The sequence below is a fragment of the Delphinus delphis genome, chromosome 2 (assembly GCF_949987515.2).
Source record: "Delphinus delphis chromosome 2, mDelDel1.2, whole genome shotgun sequence".
Classification (NCBI taxonomy): Eukaryota; Metazoa; Chordata; class Mammalia; order Artiodactyla; family Delphinidae; genus Delphinus; species Delphinus delphis.
The window spans coordinates 126,045,679-126,069,330 of NC_082684.1; the positions used below are offsets into that span (position 1 = coordinate 126,045,679).

Genomic DNA, 23,652 nt, shown 5'->3' on the forward strand with positions numbered 1-23,652 from the left:
GGCAGAGCCCACAAAAAACCTTGGTCTGCTGCTCTCCCATCTGACGCCTTCCCCTCAAAGCACTGCCATCTGCCTCGTTCACACTGGTGGGAAGATGTCTGGTAACTGTCGTCCAGTTTTCTTGTGTGTGTTTGCTTCTGAGTGGGGCTGGGGAGGAGGCGTGCCTCCCCTTGGGGTCATCCCCGGCTCCCTAGAATAACTGGCCTGAGTCAGGCCTCTGCTCCCGGGGGGCCCTCCTCAAAATCCCATTAACTAACTGCGGTCCAGACGCCACGAGAATCGTGGCCTCTGATTTCCACCCTGGGTTTTGTGGAAGGGAAGGCTGGCTGCATGCAGCCCTGGGGCCCCCAGATGCTGCTGAATCCTGCAGGGGCACAGGGAGTGGGCAGCCCCGGGGGTACATGGGAAGAGTTAAGCTGCCAGGCGCCTGGCTTTACCCGAGAAATGCTGCAGGCGGAGGGGCGATTCAGCTGAGGTAACAATAAGGCCATGAATCATATTTACAAACGCTCCAGTGAGCGGGGGGGAGGGACATTAATTAAATATTCGCATCCTGCAGGGCCCTGGGGAGCCCTGAGGATGAGGACAGGAAGTGCGGTGCTGCCGGAATGCGGGCAGCCATCAGTCTCCTTCAGCAGCCCAGCAGGTCTTATTATGATGATTAATTTTCAAGTTATCAGCAGTAATGCAATCACCCTCATACGCCAGGAAAACCCTCTTCATCGCTCAAAGCCCAGGCTGGGGCAGACTCGGGAGGCAGAGGGGGGGCACTGAGCTTGTCACCCGGGCGAAGAGAGAGAAGCAAGACAGTGCCCCAGCTCTCAGGCTCGAAGGCCTGATCCCTCGGTCCAGTGGAGGCCTGAGGCCCCAGGCCCCTCAGATGGGGCTCCCAGGGCTCACCCAGCTGCCTCATTGTTGGGGAGAAGAGAATGGATTCTCCTGGACATCTGGGAAGGCTGAGGCAGCTGTCCTGCCCACCCGCTCCCAGGAGGAGCTGACTCAGGCTCCTGCAGGAGCCTAGGGGCCTCTATATACCCACACACCCCACATCCGTCAATCTCCATCAAGGAGGGCCGCAGGGAGCTGGGAGCTGCTCCGGCTACTGCAGCATTGTCCTGGAGACGCCTGGCTGGGGGATGAGGGAGAAGGAGGTGGGTGTTGCTCTCATCTGAAAAACCATTAATCCCGCCATGGTGATTGAGCGCCCGTGACGAGCTGGCTTTGTGCCGCGCCCGCACGTGCCGCGCAAGGGGCGGCAAGAGGTGATTGATCAGGGATGAACGGGTGTCTCTCCCTTTATGGACTTTCAAAGGCACCATTTGGCATCCTGAGCAGGGTGATCGATGAGAGGCAGCTGACCCCCCTGTGGCTACCTCCAGGCAGCAGGTGGATGGGCCCACATGGGGGATGGTTGGGGACCAGCTCTATCACCTGCTGCGCACACTGTTAGCCAGGATGGGGACCCTTCCCGGTGCAGGGCTGTTAGCCATCAATTTACCTTCTCTTTGCACTGAAAGGGAAGCTGGGACAGTTGCTGTGTTTTCTGATAAATTATAGCCAAATTTTCCCCAGCCTTGCAGCCCAGAGGATCCCAGCACTTGTATAAATCAGACTAATGAAAGCTGAGGTTGTCATCTTCGAGAGCAGGCATTCATTCAGTAAACGTTTATGAAGTGCCCGCTGAGTGCCCGCACCTGCACTGAACGCTGGGGCCACGGAGACAAATTGGACTTGGTCTCAGCCTACAAAAGGCCCACGGGCCAACGGGGCAGGCAGATGTACACCTGCATTTACAAATGTCATCGACAAGGTGGCCTGGTGGAAGGAGTCTGGACTTTGGGACCAGCTCCACCACCTCCTAGCTGTGTGGCTTTGGGCCAGTACCTCAGCCTCTCTGAGCTTTGGTTGCTTGACATGAAGAGCAGCCATAAGGACAGCTACCTCACAGGATGGTTGTAAGAATGAAATGACAATGTGGCAGGGGCCTAGCCTGGTCCCTGGCACCTGGGGGTGCTCAATAAATGGTGAGTTCCCTTCCTTTCTCCTCTGCTCCCTCCACCTGTGGGAAACTGACCCAGCTTCCTTCCTCTGCCTGTAAGAGGGCAGAGGAAGGAATGATTGACTCTGACTGGTATGGACAGGGAAGTATTCACAGAGCAGGAGGACACTGAGGTAAGACTTCAAGAAGAGGCATTAGGGGAAAGTGGAGGGTGTAGGGACAGGGATACCAGGAAAGATCTCATGCAGGATGGAGGGTGCTGGAAAGAGCTGGGAAGTAGGCAGAAGACTGAGAGGTGCCTGAGAGACTGGCAGAGTCACAGCGGAACCTCGGATTTGCACCGGCAGCATGGAGAATGGAATGGGAGAGTGAATCATCTGTTGTGACGGTTCTGGGCTGGGCCCAGGCCTGAGGATGGAGAGGGGATGGATTGAAAGAGAGAATCATTGGGAAGTGGGGATGAGAAGAGAGGGCAGCTGAGCCACAGGAGGGGACATTTTGGCAACAGTCCCACAGCAGGGACACACATGACTGGACAGGGCCCCCCAGAGAGGGCCCAGTCTCACATGCCCCTCAGACACAGGCTTCCAGGCAGGGAGATTCACAGACATATACAGAGACAACCCACACAGAGAGAAACCCCCAGAGCATGCAGATACAAACTCGCAGAGACTGAGCACACAGAGTTGGACACACAGAGGTGTATCTGTTTGCAGACACACAGTCTGCAGACTCGCAGAGGAAGCGTACACATTAGCACAGTCACGGAGCATGAATATCCAGATAGAACTCCACTGGAAATAGGGTGACCAACTCAGCCCGGCTTGTGCAAGACTTTCCCATTTTACCACTCAAAGTCCTATGTCTGGGCTTCCCTGGTGGCACAGTGGTTGAGAGTCCGCCTGCCGATGCAGGGGACACGGGTTCGTGCCCTGGTCCGGGAAGATCCCACATGCCGTGGAGCGGCTGGGCCCGTGAGCCATGGCCGCTGAGCCTGCGCGTCTGGAGCCTGTGCTCTGCAATGGGAGAGGCCACAACAGTAAGAGGCCCGTGTATCGCAAAAAAAAAAAAAAAAAAAAAAAAAAAAGTCCTATGTCCTGGAAACCCTCTCAGCCCCAGGCAAACCGGGACAGTTTGTCACCCTAACATGGAGACACGCAAGACACACAGGTGTCTGAACACATGGAGACATAGACACACCTGGGCAGGCACACCAAGTCACACACAGAGCAGAGAGACACAAGGCAGGCAGACACGCCCCAGCCCACCCCAGAGACCAAGTGCACACAAACACACACCCAGATACAAACACACAAGGGCTGGCGCATGTGCACACGCACACACACACACCCCTACAGAACAAAAGAAATGCCCAAACTTAAACCACTGAAGCAAAGGCCAAGAGAATTTAAGAAAGAACAAAAGCAACAATTGAATCAGTGGGCTAACAGGACATGGGCCTTGCTTTAGTGTTAAAGATATACTTTAGGGAACGGAGGAACAGGAGTGAGTGGACCATGGCAGGGCCCCATGCCAGGATGTCTTCCTAGCAAGGGCATCTTCTCCAACCTGACTCAACTGGCCGATGCGGCCATTCACAGCCAAGCCCATGGGGGAGTCCTGCACACAGCTCACCCCATGAAGCTGACAACACCTTCCATCCTCACAGGACATGGGCAGGATTAAGGAGAAAAGGTGTGTGAAGCACCAGGCATAGTGCCAGGCACACAAGACATTATGCGCAATACATCACAGCTGTTGTGACACAGGTCTGCAATCCCTTTTTCAAAATCCTGAAACCCCAAACATTCTGAAAACAGAACACTTCTTCCTAACTTATTAGGAGGCATAACCAGATCCAAACTGACATGAGGTCGTTTATTCTTTATCCAATTTCGTGTGACTATGCATGTTTCTCTGTGGTAATTTTAAGGTGCTTGAGTATGGGGAATCATATTAATTTTGAAAATCTGCATAGTTCAACATCTGAAACCCATCCGGTCCCAAGGGATTCAAATAAGGGCTCTTGGACCTGTGCCTATATGTACACATTCGAATTCAGATAGATTACATGTGCATGCACGCACTGCCTAACATAGACATCACCCTTAACAGTGTACAAAGCACGGGCATCTGTCTAACAGGCATTGCCCTTAACAGTATATGTTCACATACATTATCTCATGTGATCCTCCCAGAACCAGGGGAGGTCTACGAGTATCAGCATTATTATACCTCCAGTTCACAGACATGAACCAACCTCAGAGAGGTTGAGTGACTGGCCCAAGTTCCCACAGCTAGTTAAAGAGACACGGGTCTCAAACCTTGGTCCTCAGGACTCCAGAGCCCATGTTCTTTCCCTTATACTCTCTTACCCCCAACTGTCTCAGCTACTTAGTGAAAAACATTGATGGGCATGAATGGAAGCAAATGAAAAGTAATTTCAACCTCAAGTCCAATATTTGCACCCTGAAAGCCCCAGCTGCCTATCACATTGACTAATGTCCACAGTACAGGGGGTGGACTGGGACCCCCTGCAAATTTGGGAGCAGGGTCCTGCCTCCATTACCTCTGCTGGTCCCTTGATGGTTTCCAAGAAGAAATGGTTTCCCTTCTACCTTCATTAGAACCATCTGGTCTTCAGAGTCAGCTGCAGCCTGTTTTCCTTTCCTGAAGTTCATCAGAGTTGGACATATCTTGGATTTCACAGCAGGGGCCCAGAGTTGACCCAGTACTTCAGGCCATGACCCTTTTATGACAGCACACACGACAGTGGTTTCCAGGCCCCAGGGGAGAGACTATACCACTGACTTTGAGCAACAAAGTTTTCCAACAGGGACTCAGACACCCACCCGCAGGTCCCAGCTCTACCAAGAATAGTCATGGGATCTTGGGTAAATCACTTAACATCTTTGGGCTTTAGACAATATTTCCAAGTCCCTCCCAGGACTTAAATGCTACAGTCCAAGGACTAGAGCCTTCTCAACTCACCCAAATGGTGCCCTGAGCAGGCCTTTCACCGGTCAGGGGCCCATCTGCAGGGACCCCTCCCCAGACAGCCAGGGTCATCTTGGGGTTCTCTAGCTGGACCTCCCAGCTCTAGTTTTGTTATTTGCTATAAAAGTTTTTGAATGGGAAGGGGAGTTGGTGTAAATATCTACAATAGGGACTTCCCTGCTGGTCCAGTGGTAAAGAATCCACCATCCAATGCAGGGGACGCGGGTTCGATCCCTGGTTGGGGAACTAAGATCCCACATGCCACAGGGCAACTAAGCACACGCGCCACAACTACTGAGCTCGTGTGACTCAACCAGAGCCTGAGTGCTGCAAACTGCAGAGCCCATGCACCCTGGAGTCCGCGTGCCACAACTAGAGAAAGAAAATCCGCACACCACAGTTAGAGAGAAGCCAGTGCATCACAACGAAAAGCCTGTGCCACCATGAAAGATCCCAGATGCCTCCATGAAGATCCCACGTGCCACAGCTAAGATCCGACGCAGCCAAAAAAATAAAATAAATAAATAAATATTTAAAATAAATAAAACAAAAATACCTACAATAGACCAGCAGTTCCCTAATTTGGCTGCACATTATAATAACCTGGGAAGCTATTAAAAATCTGATGTCAAGCCACACCCTAGAATGATTGCGTCAGAGCCTCTGCGGGAGGCACTCGGGCATTTGTGGTCACTTGGAGACCCCAGTGATTGCCATGTGCAGCCAAGTTTTATTCATTCACTTAATAAATATTCATTTAATTCTTACAAACTGTATGTGGTACAGTTTCTCTTCCATTATAGGTGTAGAAATCATTCTCTTATTTACAGGTCCTTTTTAATTTGTTTTGCATGTGAGAGGCCCTCTGATCAATGTTTTTCTTTTCTTTTAATTTTCTATTGTTACTTAATCTTTTTTACCCTAGCTGAGCTAGCTTATTTACTGTACTTTAAAAATGGCACTAGACAAACACATGATGAAATATCCCCAGAATATGTCCAGGAGGGCACTAAAGTTAGCACTTAAATAGAATCCCAGGACAGCTATGACAGGGGAAGGGAAGGCATCCGTATTAGGAAGAGCATCCTCTGAATGTTGGACAATAACGAGGATGAAAGAAGTTTATTTGTGATGCCGGTGAGTTTGGTGAATAAAGAGCTAACAGTGAGAACTCAATATTTGTACTCAGTTCTCAGAACTTCTGTTATAGGCACTAGTAATATTTGCATGCCTTTACTTGCAGACAATAAACAAACAAACAAATAAATAAAAATATTAAAATCTGATGTCCAAACCACATCCTGAAACAATTATATCAGCATCTCTTGGGGAGGTACCCAGGCATCAGTGTTCACTTGGAGTCCCCAGTTTCCAATTCACAGCCAAGTTTAAGAACTAGGGCTTGTCAAATTTGAATATGATACCTGGGGATCTTGTTCAAATGCAGGATCTGCTTCAGCAGGTTATGCTGGGACCTGGGGTTCTGCATTTCCCCAAAGCTCCCAGGTGACTCTGATGCTTGACCACAGAGCCCAGTCAATCAGGAAGTCCCTTGAAGCTCAGATGATCTAAAGAGACTGTTCCCTTCCTTCCAAGTACTGACTGTGGTTCTCCTGAGTTCAAACCTCACAGACAAGATGGGCCGCTAGCCCACCGACCAGGCCCACCAAGTCCTTCCGTCCCTTCTGCTGCTCCTCAGTGAAGCAGGTTATGCTGGGGTGTCCTCAGAGCCCCTGCATCACAGTGGGGCAGAGACATGGGGTGAAATGACAGAGTCTCCACCTCCACCACTGCATGGACCAGGCAGGGGCGGGGAGGGCCAAGGGGAGGCTCAGCTAGCCTTCACTAGCCTTCACTCTCCGGCTGCTGTAACAATGTACTACAACCGGCGGGCTTCGACAACAGGAATTTGCTGTCCACGGTTCTGCAGGAGTCCAGAATCAGGTGTCGGCAGGGCTGGTTCCTTCTGAGGGCTGTGTGGGAGAATCTGTTCCAGGTCTCTCTCCTTGGCTGGTAGATGGCCATCCTCCCCCAGTGTCTCCTTGCATCATCTTCCCTCTATGTGTGTCTCTGTCCACATTTTCCCCTTTTATAAGAACACCAGTCATATCGGATCAGGGTCCACCCTAATGACCTCATTTTGGACTTCAACATATGATTTTGGGGGGACACAATGTAACCCATAACAGCTTCTTATACAGGAAGTCAGCCCCAAGTTACTCAATCATTTGAGTTTTCAAGAGGAGCCAGAAATCTGGAGTTACGTGTGCAATCTTCTGATTTTTAATGTTGGCAATGTCTTCCATTTTAGACTAACACTGTGGGGACCTCATGCTATACATCTGCATGCAACCTCTGTACCTGGGCTGCTCACCTTCCCTGTCCCGTAGCAGCAATGCCCCAGGACAGGCTGCAGCATCCTCCGGCAGGTGTGGCAGCCTCCCCCCAGCACCTCCCTGCTCCCCTCACAGTCTGTCTCCCAGCTCTCAGCTCCACCCACTCCCCCGCCGCACCTGAGAGATCCCCTCCTCCGCTTACCTTCCTCTCCCTTCCTTTCCTTTGTTTCCCTGCCTTTCAAGCTACCAGATTTGTGCTCTTGCTGTTCCCTCTGTCTGAAAGGTTCACCTGGCAAATGACGTTTTAAGCTTCAGCTCAAGGGTCGTCGTTTCTCTGAAGCCTTCCGGGACTGCCCTTGGCACCATCCTTTCTTCTTCCTCCTAAACCTCTTAAAACCCCCTTCTGTCACTGTGCCTGCTATAGGGAAGTTATTAGGTTTGCTTTCTGCTCTGTCTTCCCCCTTCCCCGCTATTCTGTGGCACCATGGGAGTTGGGAACCAGCCTCACTCATCAGCTCCTAGGAGGCTCGGACAATCACGGATTCAATTCCTGGCTCTGCCTGACTTCTGTGACCTTGAACAAGTCACCCAACCTCTCACCTCAGTTTTTGAATCTATAAAATGGGTATAACAAAAGCCACAGAGTTATTTTGAGAATTTCAGAGCCTGGTACATAATAGGTGCTTAATAAATATTTGATGAATGAGTGAAACGATCACTTAAAGGAGAAACCAGAGCTCCCAGTTGGGAAGCCAGAGCTCCCAATAGCCTGTTGGTGAACAGGCTAGGAGTGAGTTGAGTATAGATTCTAATGGCTGACAACGGTTCGATCCTTTGTTTTCACATGTATTAATTCATTTTATGTTTTAGGGCAGGCATGGTTGGTATTCTCATTTTTACTTTACAGAGGAGGACACACAGGTTCACAGCAGCTGCTGTGTTACTCCATGTTGTACGGCCACTCAGTGGCAATCCAGGACTGAAGTCCTGGTCCACAGAGACATGGACCTGCCACACCTCTTTCTCCTGGTTCTGGTTTTGGGCAGAGTTGTCCTCATTAGCATTCATGTGATCAGACATCCCAGGCCCCAGAGACCTTCACAAGCCCAAGATCGCTGGGGCTGGCGGGCAAGGATGAGGGCTCCACCCTGCTCCACTGTTTGACCTGGGGCCAGGCACCCGTCTCTGGGCTTCTAGGTCCCCATCTGTACAATAAATAAACCAGTGGAGTGGGGTGGTAAGAGCCAGCCCACCTGGGTTCACCTCTCAAATCTCTCTTAGCTAGCTGAGTGACACTGAACTGGTACTTCATCTCCTGTGCTTCAGTTCCCTCATCTATAAATGAGTACCACTCACAGGACAGTGGTAAGAAATGAATGGGGCTTCCCTGGTGGCGCAGTGATTGAGAGTCCGCCTGCCGATGCAGGGGACGCGGGTTCATGCCCCGGTCCGGGAAGATCCCACATGCCGCGGAGCGGCTGGGCCCGTGAGCCATGGCCGCTGAGCCTGAGCGTCCGGAGCCTGTGCCCCGCAACGGGAGAGGCCACAACAGTGAGAGGCCCACGTACAGCAAAAAAAAAAAAAAAAAAAAAAATGAATGCTCATGAAACACTTACTACAGTGCCTGGCACATAGTAAAAGCTCAATAAATGTTAGCTACTTGCCTTAATTCTACTGTGGGTCTCCATGATCCCCAGGACCCCTTCAGCCCTGGTGCTGCCTCTGCTCCTTGACTCCCAGTCCAGTGCTCCTTCCACTCCATTAACCTAGAAGAAACCCACCCAGCAGGGCAAGTGCAGCTCCATCCCCAGCCTTCCCCGGGAATCCAGTTCTTCTTTGTCCTGTTCTGCTGACTTCCAGATTGTCCCGGCTCAGTGTCCCCAGCCCCCACTACAGAGAGCTGTCCTGAAGACCCCCACTGGGACTCTCGTAGCCCCCAGCTTTCGGGACTGAACTCTGACCTCCATTCTTCCAGCATGAATTCCGCCCGCCTAAGGGCATGGGGCCAGGCCAGCAGGGCCCCTGGGAGGCTGAGGCCTGGCGTGCCTCCAGGCAAAAGTAGCAAAGCTCAGCAGAAATACCCCGACAGGGATGCAGGTCAGTGGCCTGGGAGGAGCTGGCAACATGGGGTCTGTGAAGGCAAGAGCTGCCAGCCAGAGAACAAAGGGGTCTTGGAGAGACGACCCAGGCCCCTGAGAAATCTACGTCAGGGAGGAAATGCCAGGAATTGGCCACATCCCATAGGCAACTGCAGGCAGCTGATGACACCCACATTTGGCCTGGATTCCGGGATCCCTGGATCCTAAAGTGAGGCCATCTGATTCTGAGAGAGAGAGACCGGTTCCCTATTGGGGCTGTAAGGGGCCTCAGAGCCCTGCTTGGCTCCAGCCCTTTGCCTCTGCTGTTTCCTCTGTCCTTTCCCCTTTGTCTGCCTGTTGAAATCCTATTCACCCTTCAGAGCCCTGCTTAAGCTTAATGTCACCTTCTCTGGGAAGTTCAGATGCCCTGGAAGTGAGACGCCCTCCCCTGGGCTCCCAAAGTGCCTCCCCTTCCCCCTTCATAGCACTTACCACATTATCTCAAACTTTATTTGGTGCTTCTGTCTTCCCCACCAGGCTGTGAGCTCTGGCACGATGTCCCTTCACCTCTTAACCCCATGTCTGGCCCACAGTATCCCCTCCAAAAATGCTGAGTGGATGAATCTACCCATGCATCTTATGTTCCAAAAGAGTCTTTTTGCTCTAGAGATTCAAAGATCAACACAAAAAGAGGATCCTGACTGTAAGCACGTGTGTGTGTGAGCATGCAACAAATACACAGGGCACCCTGGGAATGTGCTGGAATCCCGTAGATGTAGAATTGATTGACAGTGTATAGCTGTGTTCAGCGAAGAAGTCACCTTTGCCCTCCTGCCAGTGCCAGTTGAATCTCCTTGGACTAAGGAGTAAGGGGCCAGAGTTTGACACCCTTTCTTGGCTGCCCAGGCAGGGCACTGCCCCGCTCCCAGACCATTTGTCACCAGAATTCCATTTGGAACTCTAGGCCCCTGTCACCCGGCCTCCCACTGCCCCAGCAGAGACCCACTCTGAAGCCTGAAATTCAAATGTTGTGATGCGTATTAACCCAGACCTTCATCCCAGACCAGGCTGTTTCTCTACTCCCAGAGCCCCACACTATGGCAGACTGAATTCCTCATCGCAGAGGCCTTCCCGAATGCTCCCTCCTGTTGTTTTATGGAATTTCACCTCCTAACAGTTCCATCTGTATGTCTCCCTGAACCTCAAAGCTATTATATCATCCAAGGTGGACCTCAACATTCTTCTCATGAAATTACCTATCTGGGTTGCGTCTCTCACCTTCCATGCCACCTCTAAGCTAGGACCCCCTAACACACACATATATAGTTTCCTCCTTCAGTCCCCTTGCCCTACTGATTTTACTTTCTAAATATTTCTCAATCTGCTCCTTTCTCAGGCTTGAGCCCTCTTTATCTCCTGCCTGGACTGTGGCAGTAAACTCCTCATCGGTTTCCGTGCATTAGCGCTCAATCTCCTTCAATTCATCCTCCATACAGGTCACCAGAGGGATCTGTTTACAATGCAATCTGACGAAGTCACTTTTCTCCTTAAAAATCTTCCGCGGCCCCCGTTGTCTTTTAGTGGAATCGATCAAAGTGGGTTTGGTTCCACACCGGTCTTGCAGGATATTTCACAGGTATGAGATTCCGGAAATGCTGCATACCAAATGCCCTTCTTTAAGATTCATAACATACATCAGCATCTTTTTTTTTTTTTTTTTTTTTTTGCATCTGTAAAATTTAGGATATTTCCAGTAAGTTTTTTTTTTTTTTAACATCTTTATTGGAGTATAATTGCCTTACAATGGTATGTTAGTTTCAGCTTCACAACAAAATGAATCAGTTATATATACACATGTATTCCCATATCTCTTCCCGCTTGCGTCTCCCTCCCTCCCACCCTCCCTATCCCACCCCTCCAGGCGGTCACAAAGCACCGAGCTGATCTCCCTGTGCTATGCGGCTGCTTCCCACTAGCTAACTGCCTTACGTCTGAGGTGGGAGAGCCAACTTCAGGACACTGGTCCACAAGAGGCCTCCCAGCTGCACATAATATCAAACAGCAAAAATCTCCGAGAGATCTCCATCTCAACGCCAGCACCCAGCTTCACTCAACGACCAGCAAGCTACAGTGCTGGACAGCCTATGCCAAACAACTAGCAAGACAGGAACACAACCCCACCCATTAGCAGAGAGGCTGCCCAAAATCATAATAAGTCTACAGACACCCCAAAACACACCACCAGACGTGGACCTGCCCACCAGAAAGACAAGATCCAGCCTCATCCACTAGAACACAGGCACTAGTACCCTCCACCAGGAAGCCTACACAACCCACCGAACCAACCTTAGCCACTGGGGACAGACACAAAAAACAACAGGAACTATGAACCTTCAGCCTGCAAAAAAGGAGACCCCAAACACAGTAACATCAGCATCTTAAAGATGGTTTCATCATCCTAAACTCCAGCATCTTGCTCTCTAACCACGCCCACCTTCCTGCCAGCCCCAGGATACACGTTCTTCAACTTCACGGGACATCCGGAACTCGAGCCCCTCCATTTTCTCCCCGCTCCATTCCTGTCAGACCTCACTGGAGCCTGCTTCGTGCCCAGCATCCCTTCTGTGCAGCCTGACTCACCTCTCCCATTCCCAGAAGGGGCTATTCCAAGGCCAAGAGCCCAACCTTGCAACCTTCCTCTCACTCTTTACAGAAGACCATCTCCTACTTAATGGGGAAAGGAGAGAACTGAGGAGCTCCCTTCACTTCTAGCCCCCTGTCCTCTTGCCTCCCCCTGAAGGTACACACCTGCACCTGCACTCTGGGTCTCATCTTCTCTCCCCTTTACCACCTGTATCCATCTTCTCTTTCTCCTGCATCTTCTACCTTTCCTTTAGTTACTGCCTTCAGCCTATAAATATCAAATCTCCTCCACCCAAAATGCAAACACCCCCCAGTAGTCCTTTTGATGCCACCTCCTCTCATAACTGCTAATCTCTCTCTCTCTCCTCTCCCCCATATAGCCTTGCTTTTCTAAAGAAGAGTCTACATTCTCTGCTTCCATTTCACTCTTTCCATTCCAAACTCAACCCGTTGCAGCCTGCTTTCAGACTCCACCACCTTCTGACACTGCTCTGGTTGCAGTCACCTGAGTCACCTGTTCCCTCCCCTGCCTCCATGAACCTCTCTGGAGCAGCTGGTACTGTTGGCCCATCCCTCCTTTTGTACAACGCTGTGCTCCTAGCTGGTAAGACATCCCCCTCTGCTTTTCCTCCTGCTTCCTTTGGCTCTCCCCTGCTCACCTGCCCCCTACACGCTGAGGGTTTCCAAGCTCCACCTCAGCTGTCTGCTCTTCCCTATCTGTGCCCTGTCCCGGGACATCTCACCCACACTCATGGCTTCAACTGCCCCCCGCATGCAACACCCACACCACTGTCTTCATCTCAAATCTCTCTCCAGAACTCTAGGACCACACTGCCCGCTGCCCGCTGCGTCCTGGATGCCCCAGACAACTCACACCCAACGCATCCCAAACAGGACTGATCTCCTGCCCGTGTGCTCCCCTAGCAGCAAGTCAGACCACCAAGTGTACAATCCGGACACCAGGGAGTCACCCTGGTCCCTTCCATCTACTTCCCCTTCCCCTTCCCTGCCAGGCGTAGCTGGTCATACAATATGGTAAGGCCAACCTGGCTGTACAAGGAGAATCACCCTGAAGACGTGTCAAACAGAGCTCCCTGGGCCCTTCCCTGACTTACTGAATCCAAAGCTCCAGGACCAGGCCTGGGAATCTGATTCCGAGAAAGCACCTCCAGGTTGCTGGGATGCCTGGCTCAAGTCACAGACTGGTGTCAGGAGCCATCATTCTCTAACCCGTCCCCTTCCAGGCTCCACTGCCAATAGCACTTCTGCTCGCCCATGCAGGGCACAGCTTCCTCCCTGGGCGTCCGGCAATGTTTGCTCCATCTGATCGATCCTCCACAATGCAGCAGTGGCAAATTTACTTTCCCCAAAATGCCATATGGGACCGTGGCTCACCTCCGCTAAAACCCTTCTATGTGCCCCCCAGGAGCACTGCTTCGTGGCCGTGTGCACTTAGTGGAGTGACTTCTGCTCACCTCCTATGTCACCTCCGGCCTCACGCTCCTCAGACAAGGCACTCCAGCCACGCCAAAGGACACGTGGTCCTCAAACACGCAGCCCTGTTCTACAGCTCCTGGCTTTGCACATGTTCTTTCTGATCATACCCCCTCACTCCCTTAGCCTCTCTGGATAGAATCTTCTTCTTCCTTTTTTTTTTAGCTGTGTGTGCAGCTTGTGAGATCTTAGTTTCCCCACCAGGGATCAAACCCAGGCCCCCTGCAGTGGAAGCGTGGAATCCTAACCACTGGACGGCCAGGGAATTCTCTTGATAGACTCTTAAGGCTCAAAACAGGCTGGGCTAAAAGCCTGCCTCATAGGCACTATTAGCCCACATGGAGTTTGCAGATTTTCTAGGTTTTTTCCCCCAGTTAAATGTTGGACCCTCAAGATAGGACCTGGATTTTGATTGGTCACTATTTCCAGGGCCCAACCCAGTTCCCAGCTCAGAAAGGGGGCTGGCAAGATTAATGAATGGAAGGGGGAAACGAGAGAAGGAATGAGAGAGGGCAGGGAGGCGCGGAGGATTTGGGGTGATTCTGCCGATCTGTCCTGAGTCCCAGGCCAAGAGTTAGATCTTCCCCCCTGGCAGGAGCCTTGCTCTGGATCCTCAGGCTGGGTCCGCAGAGATAACACAGTGGTAGGGTTTGTGCTGCCCTTTGGCTCTCGGGTTCCCCTAGTAGCCAGGCCAGTGATAGGAGCTGCCCTCCCCGCCTCCATGTGACCATTCATAACGTTTGGGGCATCTGAGAAGTCTTAGCCCCTCCTGTCTGCCCTGGCCAGCTCTGAACTTCATTAACAAGGACAGTGGGTTCACAGGACCCCAGGACAATCTCACACTCTGATCTGGCCGTGCCCTCCCCTTCCTGGATCCTTCTCCCACCCTTGCTCTGTGCCTGGACAATGCACCAATGTCCTCCATCATACCAGCCCCAACCTGGGGGTGGGCCCCTTCATCTGACCCCTCTGGCCCCATCCTCTCTATTCCTTTACCATGACTTCCCCTCCTGCCTCTTTTCCTCTTTCCCCCTTTGCACACCTGCCAGTCACCCTTACAGCTTCCCCTATGGTCTTGACTCCCAGCGTTGCTGCCCTCCACTGTCCAGCTCCAGCCCCTCCCCAGCCTGGTCTGAAGATGGTGGAGGCCATGTTGCGGGGGAGAATTGGATGGGGCAGAGGCTTGTGTTAGATGGATGGCACCCCTGTTTTGCCTCCTCACTGTACAGATACCAGACGCTCTCTAAAGTGGGTTGGATTCTGTGGCAGCCCTATCCTCTGCCTCCCACACTCAAGATCAGGTACATAATCTGTGGATCCTGTGCAAAATGAAAATACAGGACCCCTTGCCCCAAAATGATTAAGAATTTCAAGATGGCAGTAGCAGATCATTGAACCAACCACTGGGCCCTTCCAAGTGCATGGCCCCGTGTGACTACATAGGTCTCACGTCCATAAAGCTGGCTCTGCCCACACCCCTTTCCAGCTGGTGACGGCTCCTCTCCCTTCTACTGTCCTCAGCTGCTTTCTAGGATAGCTCCTCAGGGCCTCAGGGCAGGATCCCAGCCCCAGACACCTCCAAAGGTCCAGAGCCCTGTTCAGCAGGCACTCAGCACAGATTCCTACATTCCCTCCGGAAATCTTCACACCTACACTACGTCTGGGCTGCAGGACACATACACCCTTCTCAAATCAGTGCTTATTGATTGAGCCCCACCTGGCTAAGCCTGTGGAAGAGAGGACAAGTTGATAAACGCTCAGTCCCTGCCCTCCAGGAGTTCAGTTTATAGCAGGATTAAAACTGAAAAAAGAGCAGGACCAAACACGGATTCTGTGGGTTCAGAGAAAAATAATCATATTTGATTAGGAAACGAATTTTCAAAAGAGACAGCATAAAGATGGACTTTCATGAATGGGCAAGATTTTATTAATCCGAGGAGTAAAAGGGCATTCCAGGGAGAGGGCACAGCAGGGGCAAAGGCTTGGAGGTGGGAAGATGCATGGCAGGTTCTAGAATCTTGAGTTATGTAGTTTGCCAAGGCATACTGATGGCCGAATAGTGGAAAGAGACTGGAAGGGAATTTTAGGGTCTGCTGTGGACAGCTCTAAGAGCTGCGGTGAAGTGTCTGTACTCCTGTACTTCCGTAGAGGAGACACTGAGGGGGCTTTAGCTATGGTGTGTATTTGGGATCAAAGGGAGAAGAGAGAAGACTTCCTCCACTTGGCCCTCCCAGCCTGCCTGCGGGCACAAAGCCTCACTTTTCTGCAAAACAGGCCGCTCCTACCCAGGGTTCTGGAGCTTATTCAGTCCACCCCTCTCGAACCGCAGTATGTCTGAGCTACCCGTAAGGGTACAGCAGCCTGGGCTCCCTCCCGCCCTACCAACGTGGAGGACCCACAATCTCGCGCGATCCTGGGTTCTGAGCAGCAGCGCCCAGACGGTGCTGGAGTGGTTTGAGGTTTTTTCGCCACTTGCTCCCATGGTCCTGTTTGTGGTGGTGGTGGTGGTGGTGGTGGTGGTGGTTGTGATGGTGTTATGGAGGTTGGGGGGTTAGGGGGGTAAGAGGGGTACAGAATAGGATCCCGGACTGGGAGTGGAGGCGACTGGGAGTGGGGAAAGGCTCTCAGCCCCTGGTGGACCCACTACCCGCTTATTTTAACTTTATATTATGTATATTCTCAAACAAATGCAAAAGTAGAGGGAATGGTATAATGATTTTCTCAAGTCCCCACCGCCTAGCTTCAACAATTTGCCCCTCTTGGCCAATCTTGTTTCAGCTAACCCTCTCCCACCACCCACTTTAAAGAAGGATGTGAGCAGCCTGGGGGTGGCAGAGGCGCCCCCTCACACCCAGAGTTGTAGGAGAGCTGGTGCCAAGCCTGCACCACTGGAGACTGGAACGCCAAGGGGCAGAGTGGGGGGCACGGTAGGGCTGGGAGCAGGGCTCACGCTGGGTAGGGGCCGCGGGGGGCGGGGGCGGTGCTGGCGGGGCGGTGCTTGGAGCAGCGCGGGGGTTGGGGGCGCTCTCCCGGAGACTCAAGGCGCGTGGGGCTGGGCGCAGAGCCGCAGTCTCCGCCTTGCAGCTTGGAGTGTGCCCGCTGCGCCGCAGCTGTCCGTGCCTGCCGCCACCTTCCCGCCGCCGCCGCCACTGCCAAGATGCCCAATTTCGCCGGCACCTGGAAGATGCGCAGCAGCGAGAATTTCGACGAGCTGCTCAAGGCTCTGGGTAAGCTGGCGCGGATGGCGTGCCCCGACGGGGAGTAGCAGCCGGCGGTGCCCCCGACCCGCAGAGGGTGGGCTTTAGGGACCAACACCAGGCAAGAGGGAGTCCCCGGTGCGATAGTTTGGGGGCGAATTCCAAGGCACACCCCATCTAGAAGTGGCGAGTAGAGCCCGGGATCCGCGCATCCAGAGAGCGTTTGCTGGATGCTTGGCGCTTTCCCCGACGGTTCGGCCTTTATCTCGTGCTAGCTAATCGCGAGGAGAGGTTATTACTGAAGTCCTAGGTGGGTCAGGGACTTTAAAACTGGCGACTCAGTTTGAGACCAGGCCCTACCACGAAATACACTGTGCTGCTCAGGGAAGGCCGCTTACCCTCTCTGAGCCTCAGTTGCTCACCTCGGAAAAAAAAAAAAATCAGGGCGAGGGCAGGGGGAGGAATGAATCAGTTTTAAGGCCCCCATCTATATATAGTCAGAGGGTTTGAGAAGTGCCGGGCCAGTCCTGGGACGACTGGTGGGTGGCGAGTCCCCGTGAGTCGCACCCATTCTTCCCGGCGCAGGTGTGAACGCCATGCTGAGGAAAGTGGCCGTGGCGGCTGCGTCCAAGCCGCACGTGGAGATCCGCCAGGACGGGGATCAGTTCTACATCAAGACATCTACCACGGTGCGCACGACTGAGATCAACTTCAAGGTCGGAGAAGGCTTTGAGGAGGAGACAGTGGACGGACGCAAGTGCAGGGTGAGGCCCCAGAGTCTGGGCAGCGTTCCCACGTCCCTGCTCCCTAGTGAACCGCTGCAGCCAGACGAACCCCCGGCTCCTTTTGCAGCCAGTGGCGCCCTTTCCTTGCGGGGCGTGTGCACCGGCTGTTTGAAGAGAGGATCTGTGCACCGCGTTGCCCTGGGCTCAAGAGAAAGGCCTACCCCAACCCCTCCCCAACTTCATCCCTAAGTCGCCTTCCGAGGTGCTAACAGCCGCGCCTAAAGTGCGGGCTCTGGGTTGCACCGCGTTCCTTGCAGGGGCTTCCGCAGCAGCGTCTTGCTGCGATCCTCAGCGCGAGCGCAGGAGGCGGGGAGGAGGAGGAGGTTTCAGGGCCACCAGGTTCCGTGGCCGCGAGGGTGCCACGTTTCCTGCCGCAGGTGGAGCGGCAGCTCTCGAGTCCCGCCCGCCCGGGTCCCTGGGCGCCCTGAGAATGCTCTGGATCCAGTTTCAGCAGTCTCGATGGCCCCGGGACCTCTCCCGCCCGCCCTCAGTTTGGTTTCTTAAAGGAAACGACAGAATCTTTCCAAAAGCAAGGCAGATTCTGCCTGGAAAATGGACTACGTGCTCTCTCTTAGTCCTCCAGGGCAAGAATTCTGTATTTCTTTGTAAATAGGTCCCAGGGTGGATGAACGGGTGGACTGAAGCAAGGGGCTGCAAATTCCTTTTTTAGATGGGCAAAAATTGCATTTGGTTGGTCTCTGGAGTAGAATGGTGGGTTGGCTCCTCATGGATTTTGAGGACAGATGGAAAAACAATTCGCTGCTGCTACCACTTAGTTTAAAAGTGACAAAATGTCTCCCTCCTCTCCCCAAGGTTTAAAGAAAGAACGAATAACATTCCAGAGAGTGAGAAATTGTTTTTCACCTTTCCTGAGTGGTGCCTGTCTGATCTAGGGTGGGACTCTCTGGGCATGGGGTTTGGGAGGACACAGAGTCACAGACCCCCAGGAGCACGCTGTCCCACAAAGCAATATTTGGCCCCCAGATTAGCACAGCCTGAAAATGATGTCCGGGCTCAGAGCTGGCAGGATTGGAGCCCCAGCCACTGCACCGTTTATAAAAACAAAAGAGCAGGACAGCTTAGAGGGAAGGTCTGGGGGTCTTAAGGTAGAAGCCCTGGCGATAGGCAGGACTCAATTTGGGGACATCCAATGGTGACTACTGCCAGAGACAGTAATTCTGGTTAAAAAAGAAAAATCAAAGGTTCACGCGACAGCCTGGAGAGTGGGGCTTTATCCCTGCCCTGCCTAGTGAATGTGTCCCATGTGTTAGTTAAAAAGCAAGTATGTGCACATTCAGTACAGCCTCGGAACCCAGCTGTTCAGCATTTTGCTTTGTGCAGACGCTGGGGAAAACTGCAGGGAATCCCTCCTTTTGCCTCCCACCTACAACAGAATGAAGACCCTTCAGACTTAACAATTTTTTTTTCTAGAGACATGTAACCTGGGAAGTGGCTGTGTTTTTATCCTCAGAGTCAGAGACACTCAGGTTTATCAGAGCAGGCTGTGTGCTGCGTTTGTTGAGTGCAAACAGAAAGGAAGGCATTATCCCCAAATCCATGCAAGGAACAGATCTCCTGATCTGCGGACTACAGATGTGGTTACAAATATGGTGTCTTTACCATTCTAAAATTTTGTACTTCTGATATGAGGAGCTTCTTGCCTTGAATAGCCAAATTGCTTGAAGGGATCGTCCATTTTGACATAAATGAATCATTGCGTGCCCTCAGTTTTACTCCTGGAGGTGTAAAATGTGCCTGAGGCTTTGCTGCTTCGGTGAGTGTGTGTGTGTGTACTTGTGTAATACAAGGTGTATTTATACCCCATAAAATCCGCGGTCAGCCCTCTGAATTTAGGCTCGATACAGCACAGTACAGAAGGTTCTGAGCCCTGCTGACAGGGACCATGTGTTGCTTCTCTGCACAGCAATTATTCTCCCATGCTCATTGTTGTCTCTGCTCCCACTGCCAAGAGTGTAATTAACGTCACTAATGGTTTTCCTGCCCGCAGAGTTTAGCCACTTGGGAGAATGAGAACAAGATCCACTGCACACAAACTCTCCTCGAGGGGGACGGCCCCAAAACCTACTGGACCCGCGAGCTGGCCAACGACGAGCTCATCCTGGTGAGCGAGGCCCCTTGACCCTGAAACAAGCCCTCAGTTCTCCAGATGTTGCCTGTGGGGGGCCCCAAGATCATCATCTTCACTCATCCATTCAGGGAGAGACACTCTTTGCCCTGGGTTAAAATGTGAGCAGAAAGCTTGAGATGACAGCTTAGGTCAGAGGAAATCATTGTTAGATGGTTGGCAGGAGAGAGGAGTGGCTCAGAGGGCAGAGCAGGGCCTAGAGACAGGCTGCCTTGCCGGCCTCTATACAAACCCATGCATCCCTGTGGTGACTCGCTGACTTGCTTAAGCCGGCCTCCCCTCCAGCCGGGCTCCGAATGCTTGGGCTCTGGGAGGTCCCAGCGTTCACTCTGCAGAAGGGATTCCCCCCACCGCCCTACCCCCTCCTCATTCCCCATTTTGCTGCCTGGGAAAGATTTCAGAAATTTTAGTATGCCTGCACTGAGAGCCTTAAAGAACATTTTTACCCCCGGACTTATAAACTCCAATGGACTTCGGGAGCCAGACAAGTATAGTGATGCTAATTTGGGGCAGTCACAGTGTTAACACAACGTGGAGGGTGGGGCCTTTAGAACCGAGGAGGGTGGACTCTACCTTAAAGGTAATCAGATCGAAACATTTTAAACATCCCTGGCCACACAAAATATACCTGGTGAGGCCAAGTTAGAAACCCCTGTAGTTTAATCACACACCTCCCCCCCCTTTATTTAGGTACAGGGGCAAAGAGGACAGAGGAAAGGACACCTCCCTGCCACTCTCCCTTTGTGTTTCAGAGCAGACCAAGCTTTCCTTGTAATACCCTTCCCCGTCCCCCCAACGCCCCCACTAGAAAAGGGGAACGCTGTTGTAGGTAACCAGGAAATGATATCCTTTGTTCTCCGTCAGACCTGTTGTTAACATCTCCACTCAAAGACTGCCTGCCTGCCCCACCCTAGCAAGTGTCACCCTGAAATGTCGGAAAAGGAGGTGGCAAGGAATGCTAGGACAGGACTCGCTGTGTGACCTGGGCATGGCCCTTCCCTCCCTGAGCTGTAAAATGAGGGGTTGGGCTAAAGTTTGATCCCTGAGGTCTCTCTCAGCCCTGAAATTACGTGTTTATTCTGCAAGAGGACCCTAAATTGAACTGTCTCTATTACTTTAACGGAGGCTGCTTGATCTCACTCGCTCTCTCCCCTTGTCCTTCCCTGAGATGATTTCACATACTTTCTTTCATGAGAAGGGACTGGCTTCATTTGCAATCTGGTTCATGTTGTTTCAAGGACAGGAATAGTTGATGGGGTTGGGGGAGCAACTTGAGGCTGAGACATGGAAATTTAGGAGGAAAAGGCACATAGGGTTCATTGGTCCAGGGACAGAAAATAAGGAGATGATTTTAGAGCTCTTGAGTGTAGCTAAGGGTTAAGTAGGCTCCGTGTGGTCCGTGAGAAAGTGTGATTTTATTAATCTCAGTAGTATCTGAGCAGCCAGCGCATGGGCCCAATTCTGCTAGGAGAGCTCCACCACTTCCAAGTCTCCCACTACAGCTCCACCCGTGCATCCTTCCCTGGCTCCGCAGACGTGCATATGAGCCTCAAAGGGCGGATTCATTCTTGGCATTTGGGTTCTAAAATGTGGGCTTTTGTTCCAAGGGTTATTATCATTAATAAATCCAAACGTAGGGAGATGCTGTCTCTGTATAACAGGAGGAAATTTATTCTAGTTCACTTAAATAAGCTCTCCCAGCACCCCCAGCTGTAAGTTGCCTTCCTTTGAAAATTGAGTGTAGTCCCTTAACCGACTCGGGCACATTATACGAGAGTTTCTTTCAGGAACCTCTGAGCATAGTCTGCAGGCTGAGAAGGACATTTCAAATGGGATTGGAAATGTAGCGATTTCTTCTCATTGCGTGAAGCCATTTGTTGGCCTGGGGGAGGTGTCGGTCATTCCAGCACAGGTATAGAGTCCAATCCCCAAACTCTGGCCTTCCACGTGACACTCCATGGCCATAGAGCTGGAAGAGTTTCAGAAAACTGACAAGGTTCTGAGCGGTCTGGACATCTGAGAGGTGAATTTCCATGGGAACCCCCACTTCACCCTGCCCCAGCACCCAGCATCATCTGCATTCCTCGCTAATAAGGAAAGGGAAGAGGACAGGGAAGGTGTCCAGAGCAGGTACAGCTGTGCCGGTGTGATCAGAAGTTCCCTACTTAGAAAAGAGGCTGGTGATGGGCATTTGCTTCCTTCGTAATCACTAATGACTCGTATTTCCCTGAAACACACATGTTTGAATAACATCCCGACTCATGTTCCCTGAGAGCATCTCATGGTCAACTGAGGGACCCGGGGAAAATCCAAGTATATTCAAGCTCTGAGTTCAGGGCTCTTAACCTCAGGCCCCTTTGACAATCTGAAAGATAGGGACCCTTCCACAGGAAAATGTACGTCTGCAAACAAACATATCTACGTCAGTCTACAGAGTGGGGAAATTCTGTTTGGTTTTTTTTTAAATTTTGTGGGTTTTTTAACATACATATTGCTTTCTCTGTTCCAGTTGCCTGTGAGAGACCTAGGAGAGCAGGCCTATAAATAATTGCTAGTTTTTGGAAGAGTTGAGACAGCTTACTTACAGTGATATCATTTCAGAGGCCAGGAGAAAGCCGTGCTCCTCCATTCGTGGAATGATTTGTGTCCTCCCCACAGCAAACAAACAAACAGTCACAGAATAGTAGCTGGAAAGAGCTGTGGGATCTTGTTCAATTGCACCCCTCCCCTTAACTCCCTCCCCCCTCCATCCCCAAACTGTCCAAGAGACCAGAGCAGTGCCCCAGCTCACCCAGCTGTGAGTTGCAGAGCTGGGTCTGGATGCCACTGACACTGTGCTTTTGCAGTTGAGACCATGTTTCTAGCTTGCAGGTAACCTGAGTATTACTTATACAACATCTCAGGTGTCTCCCAGGCTTGACAGTTGCTTCCTGGAAGGTACTTCTACACCCTCCCTGAAGCTATCCCAACTGGCTGGTCAGTGCTGAACCCCAGGGCTCCAGCTGCCCAAGCCCCTTGCTCTCTTGAAGTCACTTGAAAAGAGACAGAACCACTTCAGAAATGTCCAATATGGCATACTCCCCGCCACCCACTTCAGTTTAATTTAAAAAACCAAAGCCAGGAAACTTGCATTTTTTATGTCAGCATTCCCAGGTTCCAGAAGTAGTGGAAAATTGCATACAACATAATTCTATACCCCTGTTGCCTCTCTGCCAATACAGAGTGTAAGGGAGGAAAAAAAAAAAGAAAGAAAAAAGAAAGAAAGAAAGAAAGAAAGAAAAAAAACCCTTAGGGCTGAACATGAGTGCACCACACAGGAAATTGAATGTCTGTTACAGAGTTTTTAACAGGGCAGTAAGTGGCCTTATTAGCGATCTGCTTTAAACATTTTTGCACAGACATCTGCACTGATTGGTTTTCCTTCTCTGCAGACGTTCGGCGCCGATGATGTGGTCTGCACGAGGATTTATGTTCGGGAGTGAAGGCGGCTGGCTTGCTCCTGCTTTGGGGGTGGATTCATGTTCCCCGAGGAATGTCATAGTTCTGAGCTGCCAGTGGACCTCCTCTTCCCCAGTATCAACATTAGGTGATCCTGTTTTCCCCACGATAATGCTGTAGTGTTTCCCCCGAAGGCTTCGTGCCTCTGTGTCCCTGGTGCTCCATAGTTTGGCATCTCTATGGTTTCATCAGCCATTAAACTGGTTGTACACACCTCAAGGCTTTCTCCTTCTTTGGACTGACTCTTCAGTTTCCACACAAGGTCATGGTGTACCTGTTGACCCCAGCACTGCATTGGTCTGTGTAGTGATTTCTGCTTCTGCCTGCTGCCCAGATGCAGTGCTTGGAGCATACGGCAGGGGTTGTGAGCTGGGCTTCCTCTGACAGGATTCACACTGCAGATCCAGGTGTGTCTGGATCTCACAGTGTTGTTTTTTAATTGAATTAGCTGATATATTGGTGGTTCCCAGCAGGAAAGG

The 23,652-nt window shown here is 51.7% G+C and overlaps 1 protein-coding gene across 1 annotated transcript; it reads left to right on the top strand.

The window, feature by feature from the left end:
- Positions 1 to 16,608: 16,608 nt before the first annotated feature.
- On the top strand, positions 16,609 to 23,381 carry CRABP1 (cellular retinoic acid binding protein 1). Its single transcript, XM_060003667.1, has 4 exons — positions 16,609 to 16,774; positions 17,330 to 17,508; positions 19,538 to 19,651; positions 23,107 to 23,381. Exons 1-4 carry the CDS (start codon positions 16,705 to 16,707, stop codon positions 23,155 to 23,157), a joined length of 414 nt encoding a protein of 137 aa, XP_059859650.1. The 5' UTR covers positions 16,609 to 16,704; the 3' UTR covers positions 23,158 to 23,381.
- The last annotated feature ends 271 nt before the right edge of the window (positions 23,382 to 23,652 follow it).